Source organism: Urocampus carinirostris, chromosome 2, assembly GCF_059441175.1.
Source record: "Urocampus carinirostris isolate Australia breed hairy pipefish chromosome 2, RoL_Ucar_1.0, whole genome shotgun sequence".
Classification (NCBI taxonomy): Eukaryota; Metazoa; Chordata; class Actinopteri; order Syngnathiformes; family Syngnathidae; genus Urocampus; species Urocampus carinirostris.
The window spans coordinates 44393993-44403610 of NC_142350.1; the positions used below are offsets into that span (position 1 = coordinate 44393993).

General features: G+C 46.7%; 1 protein-coding gene across 1 annotated transcript; it reads left to right on the plus strand.

Annotated features, from left to right (window-relative positions):
- The first annotated feature begins 150 nt into the window (after positions 1-150).
- On the plus strand, positions 151-8584 carry myo1eb (myosin IEb). The gene is made up of 27 exons (XM_088326677.1): positions 151-322; positions 2028-2165; positions 2232-2321; positions 2414-2508; positions 2575-2662; positions 2725-2814; positions 2884-3015; positions 3089-3223; positions 3296-3428; positions 3498-3694; positions 3780-3860; positions 3934-4020; positions 4092-4178; positions 4673-4840; positions 4897-4982; positions 5050-5131; positions 5191-5396; positions 5458-5602; positions 5685-5799; positions 5874-6043; positions 6113-6258; positions 6368-6514; positions 6596-6753; positions 6821-6895; positions 7048-7237; positions 7696-7871; positions 8053-8584. Exons 1-27 carry the CDS (start codon positions 320-322, stop codon positions 8127-8129), a joined length of 3297 nt encoding a protein of 1098 aa, XP_088182803.1. The 5' UTR covers positions 151-319; the 3' UTR covers positions 8130-8584.
- The last annotated feature ends 1034 nt before the right edge of the window (positions 8585-9618 follow it).

Below are 9618 nucleotides of genomic sequence, written 5' to 3' on the forward strand. Positions count from 1 at the left end.
GCGACGAGATTAGTCATGGCACTCCAGAGTAAACCCGTTAGCCAGCCTTCATGGGGCCCTAAACAAATTTTGATTTTCTGAAGAAAAAACCTTCCGCATGGGAGAAATGCTTGTCTTTTCTTGTGTTTACCACAGGGGGCGCTACGTGAGGCGTGGCCTTACCTGCACTCACCTGCACGGGCTTGACTTTACGCTCTTGGAAGTAGCATACGTGTGCAGAACTGAAACTCGGACTTATGTGGACCTGGGAGGACCCCTTGGACCTGGACTGAGTTCTGGCTAGAGTTTGGGGACTTTGCAGGCCGTGACCAGAGCAGATATGGTGAGATTCACGTTTCTTGTTTGTTGATACGACCTTGCTCTTTTCAGATGCTTGTTCTGATCTTGTACACATCCTGGTTCCAATTCCTTCAAAAAAAATCATAGAACTATCTATTTGTTCTTCTGAGAAGTTCTGCAGAATTCTTATAGAAAATCAGGTTGCATAGCAGCATTTTAGGAATAATTCTGTCTCAATTCTCCCCCAACAACTGTGTCAATGTTGAAGTTTCGTGTCCAAACAGGACTTTGGAATGCAGCGAATTCAATAAGAGACACACCCGTAGCCAGTAGCGCCACCAATGGGGTGTCTTAGGTGGACTTAAGCCACCCCCACTATTTCCTGGCCGTGCCTATATTGCACAAAATCCAGTTTATCTCATTTCATAAATCTATGCATGAAAAATTGGAGCCAGCCTTTATCAATCAAAATTAATTAAAATTGATCTGTATACAACTTCAGGCAACAAAATGGATCTCAAAGTGCAATATAAAACATTCAGTGTACAATAAGATAACATCCCCTCCTTTTCCCCACCCAATACAAACTGAGAAAATAAAATGTAAATTAATAAACAAATAATATGAACTGAATTGTTGCGAGAGAGTTAGGAAGATGAGGGAAAAATGACGAGCCACAGAAATGGGACAGTCTTCAACTTGTTTTTTCTGTTTTTATGAATATTTTTACCCATTTAGGGGGAGGATTATACTACATAGAGTACTTTTTTTTTAAACTTCTCGTTTTTTAGGTTTTAAAATATAATTTCCAGTTTTCAGGATTTTTTTTTAATATTTCAGTTTTTTATTTTTTATTTTGCCCGTTTTAACGTATTACATGTCATCTCTCATCTCATTAGCCGTACCGCTTATCCTCATTAGGGTCGCGGGGGCGTATTACATGTATTTTTATAAAAGTATAGTTTTTGGAAGAAAACAATTTTGAAAACCTCATTGTTTTTCTAGTTTGTGTGATTATCATTTTTTGGGGAGGGGGTTCTTTTTTTTCTTTTTCTTGTTTTTAAAAAAAACATTATTTAGTTTTGGGCGAATGTTTTTGTTTTTTCCACCAATGTTTCAAATTGGGGGCATTGCGGATGGGTGTTTAGCACGCAGCCCAACATTGCAGAGGCTCAGGGTTCAAGTCCAGCTACCGCAGTCTCCCCGTATGGAGTTTGCATGTACTCCCCGTGCCTACGTGTGTTACCCCCGGGCACTCCGGTTTCCTCCTACATTCCAAAAACATGCGTATCAGGGTAATTGTCCGGTCCAAAATTGTCCCTAAGTGTGAATAAGCGAGTGAGTTGTCTGTCTCTGTGTGCCCTGCAACCGGCTGGCAACCAGTTCAGGGTACCCCTGCCCAATGCCTGAGGACTGCTGAGATGGGCTCCAGCACCCCCGCGACCCTACTGAAGATAAGCTGTGCTTTTTACAAATTGTCAAATAAAAACAATATTAAAAAGCAAAAGACATGTTCTTAACACAGTCACGACCATCCAACATAGATGGAACAAGAATTTTTGACAACTTAAGTTGTCAATTACATTGGATGTGTCAATATGACTGTATTCTATTTCTATTTTCTCTTTTTTCCTTTTTTCTGTCTTCAAATGTCACCCTTCTCAATCAAAGCCTTGACTAATGTTCTCATCCAACTATTTTTTCACCAATCCATGCACTCAATGACTGCGCCTACCCTGCCCAAACAGGGCAGCAAGGAGCGCTACCATTGGCTGGCTCAGGACGTGAAGGTGAGCGGCGTGGATGACATGGTCCTCCTGTCCAAGATAAACGAGGATGCCATCACCGACAACCTCAAGAAGCGATACATGGACGACTACATCTTTGTATCCTCTGCAATTTTACCCACCAATAAAAACTTCTTGGACTGTAACCCTTGACAGATCTTCCAGACTTATATCGGACCAGTTCTGATCTCTGTCAACCCGTTTAAACAACTTCCCTATTTCACCGACAGAGAAGTGGACCTCTACCAGGGAGCGGTAGGAGAACACACACCATCTAATGGAAAGCCAGAAATCCCACCCATTATTTGAGAACTAGATAGCATGTTTAACAACATACTCCATCTCAGGCACAATACGAGAACCCACCCCATGTATACGCCCTCGCCGACGACGTTTATCGCAACATGATGATCGACAGCGAGAACCAGTGTGTTATAATTAGGTGAGCAAGACTTTGTGGACAGGGTTTAACTGAGATTTTTGTGTCTGACGTTTTTTTGGTCTACAGTGGTGAGAGTGGTGCCGGGAAGACCGTTGCGGCCAAGTACATCATGAGCTACGTGTCCAAGGTTTCAGGGGGTGGTGAGAAGGTGCAGGTGAGTGTACGGGGCGGAACTTGAGGTGGGCCAGGATCTGATAGGTTCTTCTGCGTGTGCAGCATGTGAAAGACATCATCCTGCAATCCAACCCCTTGCTGGAGGCCTTTGGGAACGCCAAGACAGTCCGCAACAATAATTCCAGCCGCTTTGTGAGCATTAGCTGCTACCGCGGACAGATGCCAGCCCACACACGCATGTCACGTGCACTTCCTTAACAGGGAAAATACTTTGAGATCCAATTCAGTCGCGGCGGTGCACCAGACGGAGGGAAGATCTCCAATTTTCTGTTAGAGAAGAGCCGAGTGGTTTCCCAAAATCCAGGCGAGAGGAACTTCCACATCTACTACCAGGTACTTGAGGACCCTCAAGCACACAATAGAGGTCAGCATGAAGGCCAAAAGGCTCTCACCTTTGACCCTTCAGCTACTGGAAGGGGCGAGCGGAGAACAGCGGGAAAACCTCGGGGTCACGACCCCCGACTACTACAGCTACCTCAACCAATCAGGAACCTTCACTGTGGAAGACGTCAACGACAAGAAGGAATTCTCAGACACTTTGGTAAGTCAGTCAAACCTTGCCCTGAATTATTCGTCTGTCCAATTCCTTAATGAGCGCTTGTTTACTTGTCAGGAGGCCATGTCAGTGGTAGGCCTATCCACAGAGGACCAGGACTCTGTGATCCAGTTGGTGGCGGGTATTCTCCACCTGGGCAACATCAACTTCCGGGAAGAGAACAATTTTGCGGCTGTGGAGAGTTCAGACTGTGAGTGTCGCACGGTCGGGCGCCGGGTTAGTGCCGGTTAGCTCGTGTAACGCCTATCGCCTGCTTTAGTTCTGGCATTCCCGTCCTTCCTGTTCGGGATCCCTCAGGACGCCCTGCGCAGCAAACTGACCAGCAGGATTATGGACAGCAAGTGGGGCGGCAAGACCGAGTCCATCGCAGTCACCCTCAACACCGAGCAGGCTTGCTTCACCCGAGATGCCCTGGCCAAAGCCCTCTATAGCCGTCTCTTCGACTTCCTGGTGGAGGTCAGTGTTGGCACACTAGTGGGTCTGCCAGTGGGCACAGCAGCACCTCCTCGCCCTGGTTTTGACCCTGTGAACATTTTGGCAGTCTATCAACAGAGCCATGCAAAAAGACCAGGAGGACTTCAACATTGGAGTTCTAGACATCTATGGCTTTGAGATCTTCCAGGTGATACGTTTCCACTGGTGCATGTCAAATGGCATGCTCACTCATCACCGATTTTCCCATTGTGCCACTCTAGCAAAATGGTTTTGAACAGTTCTGCATCAACTTTGTCAATGAGAAACTACAGCAGATCTTCATCCAGCTCACCTTAAAGGCAGAGCAGGTGTGGGCACTTCAAGCGCCGTATCTGCAGTTGTTTCGCATCTCACTCTGCATGTGTATTTGTGCGTGCAGGAGGAGTACGTTCAGGAGGGGATTAAGTGGACGCCCATCGAGTACTTCAACAACAAAGTGGTGTGCGATCTCATCGAGTCCAAACTGGTGAGTTGCACAAAGCGTCACTTCTGAGTCTCGGTGCCCGCTGGAGACTTTCAGGCAGTTGGAGAGCCACATCTTTTGATCACCTCCAATCTCTGCTTTGGAATTCACACTGATGGACCCATTAAGCTTTCTCACTTGTTCCGGTCTTGCTGTCATTGTTGTGACTCAGCAGTGACGCAGCATTTGTGTGTTAGTGCCTGACGCTCCTATTTTATTCCAGTCATCAAAAGACTGTCCCTGAGACATAAGCTTCTTTTGCATCTGCTGGTTGCTGGTTTCTGGTTTCTGGTTTTCTTAGCATGGACGGACTATCTTAGAATTGATGGGATTATGGTTAAAATGGGCATAGGTACTTTAAGCTTCTGAAGGGAATTTTTTTCAAGCTAATCTGGACCAAAGGTCTTAAGATCTTCAAATGGTTTCGACTGCACGATAAATTTATTCACCCATTAAGCTGGCAGCCCCTTATAAAACTCCCTTGTGGCTCTCATCAGAACCCGCCTGGCATTATGAGCGTGTTGGATGACGTCTGTGCCACCATGCACGCCAAAGGGGATGGTGCAGACCAGACTCTGTTGCAGAAACTCCAAGGTCAAGTGGGTTCACATGAGCACTTTAGCAGCTGGAACAAAGGATTTGTGGTCCACCACTACGCCGGAAAGGTGCGCTGCCGTCGTCGTGGTCCGTCCGTCACTCTGTTTCACGAGCTATTGCTCAGGTATCGTACGATGTCAGCGGATTCTGTGAGAGGAACCGAGACGTGCTCTTCAACGACATCATCGAGCTGATGCAAGGCAGCGAGTTGTGAGTGCCCCGGAGCGTCCCTACTGTGACTATTTGACGAGTTAACCATGCTGCGCTGTTATGTTAGTCCTTTCATCAGAGCACTTTTTCCTGAGAACTTGAAGGCAGAGAAGAAAGGACGGCCCAGCACGGCCAGCAGCAAGATCAAGGTGAGCCCCAGGCGAACTTGTCATTGGGTCACTTCATCGCCAAGCTGCTCTTTGCTTAGAAACAAGCCAACACACTGGTCCAGACGCTCATGAAATGCACGCCTCACTACATCCGCTGCATCAAACCCAATGAGACTAAACGTCCTCGGGACTGGGAGGATAACAGAGTCCGACACCAGGTGGAGTACCTGGGCCTCCGCGAAAACATCCGGGTCCGGCGGGCAGGATACGCCTACCGTCGTGTTTTCAACAAGTTCCTGCAGAGGTCCGAGAGCGAACTGCGCCAAGTCCAGTCGTCCACTGTGGCTTACTTTCTGGTCGCACAGGTACGCCATCCTGACCAAAGAGACGTGGCCCACCTGGCAAGGGGACGAGCGTCGGGGCGTATTGCACCTACTCAACTCCGTCAACATGGACGAGGACCAGTTCCAGCTCGGGAAGACCAAAGTTTTCGTCAAAGCTCCGGAGTCGGTAAGTTGAGGTGGATATTGGGGCTTAGGACTCCTGAGCATTCCCTCTCAAAAAGTCCAGAGTGCCCTGTTGTTTTCTTCAGCTCTTCCTGCTGGAGGAGATGAGGGAAAGGAAGTACAACGGCTATGCTCGAGTTATCCAAAAGGCCTGGCGGAAACATATCGCAGTTCGCAAATATGTAAAGATGAGAGAGGAAGGTGATGAGGCCTCATCCATCCTATCCTCGCTCCTCCGGGCTCCTTTGGCTTCCTCTTCGTCTTTTTTCTTCCAGCATCTGACATCCTGATGAATAAGAAGGAACGCCGCCAGAACAGCTTGAATCGTAACTTTGTGGGCGACTACATTGGCATGGACATCCACCCGGAGATCCGTCAGTTTGTCGGCCGCCGGGAGAGGATCGACTTTGCTGATGTGGTGGTTAAATTTGACCGCAGGTTCAGGGTAAGGGAGATCTTGGACTCCCACATTGGACCTCTTCATAACAGTCATTTCTTTTGGTCTCCCCCTCAGACAGTGAAGCGTGACCTCATACTCACCCCAAAGTTCTTGTACATGATTGGTCGAGAGAAAGTGAAGCAGGGACCGGATAAAGGTCAAATTCAGGAGGTTCTCAAGAGGAAGATACAACTCGGGGAAATCCAGTCTGTCTCTTTGAGGTACAAGTCTAGACTCACAGCAGCTATTTGAAAACTCAAACCCAGGCCAGAATTGGCTTTAGTAGGAGCCACAAACACACCAAGAAAACCAGAAAACATATTTGTCCAGCACCCTGCAAGATGACATCTTCATCATCCATCAACAAGAGTATGACAGCGTCCTCCAGAGCGTCTTCAAGACAGAGTTCCTCAGTCTGCTCATCAAACGTCATCACGAGAAAACCCAAAATAATCTGCCACTCAAGTTCAACAACCTGTCCGTATCCGAATCTGTTCACTGGCATCTTGCCAATTTGTAGCTCCAGCTTACCAGTTTTCATTGTCTTCCTTATTTCAGTCTGGAGTTCAAGGTGAAGAAAGGGGGTTGGGGTCCCTTTAGCTCATCAGGCTCCAGACAGATACAGTTCCAGCTTGGTGAGGGTGACGAGGCTGTGCTAAAACCTAGTAGCAAGGTTCTCCATGTCTCCATTGGGCAGGGTCTGCCCAAAAACTCTCGTACGTTTGAAGCGCTCTCCTGTGGGCCACCCATAATTTGTCCTCAAGATTTTCCTCTTCTTCATAGGACCCACAAGAAAGGACAAACGTAAGAGTCTGTACCGAGACAATTGGGCTCCACCCAGCAACCACAGCAACCGAGGTACTGGCTGAAGATTTTGCTTTTTTTATCATGCCAATTAGGAATGGTCCAGTCAGATCAACTGGATTGGTACTGAGCCGGATCCAGTCCATTTGTTTTAGATTTCCTCGTAACAGGAAAGATGTGGTCTTAAGTCTTGTCCCTGTTTGCAGCATCAGGTACTCAAAGTCAAGGCATCAAAACCCGCAAAGAAAGCACCTCCAGAGGCTCCTTACTGAGGCAGCAGTCCAGCATGGAGCAGCCGAGTCTTCCGCGACTCCAAAACCAGCATAGGCGCAACGATGGTTCAAGCAAGAAGATGGACTTGGGCTTCATGAATGTTCCAGAGCAAGGTGCCGCTGGGTGAGATTTTTGGACCATGTTTGCAGTCATGTTACAAACTGACTGTGCTTGCAGTTTCCAGGTCCAAATTGCCAAGTAGGTGATGTTGTTTGGATTCCACTATGGATCTATTTGTGGACAATACTCCCTTACCACTTTGATATTCTATTGTGATAAAAAATGCAGAAGTCTGAAGGGGCTGTAGTGTTGCATGTGCCTCCAGACCATGGCCTTCAGGACCAAGACGCTTAGAGTTTGTCTGACTGGCCACTGTGTCCTTTGAACTTGGGCTTCAGTTGTTGTGTGGGGTCCACCATGCATCCATTTCTGGACAACACGGCACTATGGCTTTTACATTTGTTTCGGATCAGACTTGTGGATTTTCAGTTCAAAGTCGTGCATGTGCTGCCGGACTCCGGCCCATTGGAGCAAGACCCTTTGACCTGAAACAACCTAGTACTTTGTCTTTTTACCTTCAGACTTCAGCGTCGGCGTTCCAAAGAGATGAAGCCGGTCCCTGGAGCAGGCAGACCCAAACCGGCGCCCAAACCCAAACCCCGCTCTCCGCAGTGCCGCGCTCTTTACGCTTATGACGCCCAGGACACGGATGAGCTAAGCTTCAACACCGATGACGTCATCGAAATTTTGACTGAAGGTGCTAGCTCACTTACCGCTCCGGCTTGCTTTGCTGCTTATCTTTCTTTCTGCGCTGCCTCGTCTTTAGGCTCAGGGAAGCTTTTAGAAACCCACCTGTTTTTTCCCCGTCTTATACTCCTGATTAATTTTCTTTCTTGTCTTGTTCCTCCTATCGTAACAATCAGACGTTTGTGGTTCAGATCCTTCAGGCTGGTGGTTCGGGCGCCTGCGAGGCCGGGAAGGAATGTTTCCTGGAAACTATGTTGAGAAGATCTAGAGCTGGACTTCAAACTTCATGGAGCCCTTTTTTCCAGCTGTCCAAGACAGAATACGTTTTTGCTAAAACTGAAACGGGCAAGTGTAAGACCACTTGAAGAAAGTTGGCTGCTTTTGATCAATAGAGTTTTCTTCAGTTCGTTATTTGAGTGCGCTTCAAACCCACACAAATCGAGTTGATAATAAAGGATCAAGTTTTGATTCGTAACACTTTTGTCTTTTGAGGACTATGTTTTACAGGTAATCTAGCCAGGTCCATTGCAGTTTACAGTAGAGCCCCACAGAGACGACTAGAAGCAATTCTAAGGTGGGGATCATCAAGTGATTTTGTAGCAATTTTGTAATTCTTCATCATTGCAAGCTTCGTTTCAATGGTTATCATGTCTTTGCTTCTCCCTTTAGTTTCACTGCCAGCATTTGAACCGGTTGCAAATAAATACAGTATTGTGTTGCCAATTAGCTTATTTTTTATGAAGCACAAAATATTATGAACTGAAAGAGGAGAAAGACACTGTGAGAGGAGGTTCGGCTCATTGCATTCCCGCATTTTTATGAGCTTTGATGTGAACCAATAGCATACCAGTATTTTATATGACGGACCAATAGCAGACAGGAATTTCAGAGTTTTAATTAAGGCTGCTACTACTATACTCTTTTATAATATTGTAATATTTTGAGATAGGATACACGTTTTTGCCCTTATAAGCAATAATAACACAATAAAACACTCGCAGTGTCTGAGTTTCTTTTATACATCTATCTACCCAGGTCCAATCCCTCGAGAGGGGTGACCAACAGATGATAAACACATATACAAAAACAAAGAAAAGAAAAGAAGGAAAAAAAGCAAAAAAAAAAAAAAAAAATGACCAGTGCCAACCCAAATGCCCAAACAAGTTAAGCACCTCGGCACCAAGTTGCTCAAGCTTTTCGTCCCTCCAGATGACACAAGAAAGCAGCCATGACACCCGAGTCAGGGTGACACAACACACTCATCTGTTCAACAACGGGGCCCGACAGTTTTCACTGGTTTACCCCTGCCGCATCATACAGGTGCCCTGCCCATCCCTTAGAACGCATCCAAACTTCCCACTATACTTTCACAACACCTCTCCACTGATTCCTATCACCAACAAGAGTTCCAGCTTACACTATATTTAGACCTCTTCATACCTGTCAATCTGTACGTTTTTGCAGTAGAAAGTACGTTTATTATGCAGTCTAAGACGTGTACGACGTAAAAGAAAATCTGTACGGAAAAATGCAAATTTGTCAATCATGGTTACTATCTGGTACTCACGGACTATCATGAAACGGCATATCAATCAAGTCAGTTCGTCGCGGTAGCCTCTATCTTGGTATCGTTTTATTCGTTGCAAACAAAGCGAGTGTTTGATGCTACTGTGCGCATGCGTCTGCCACTGTAGTGCCTAATTTCGACTCCCCTGCAAAATCCTCCCCCCCTCGCGTGAACGCGCATTTTGCTGCGC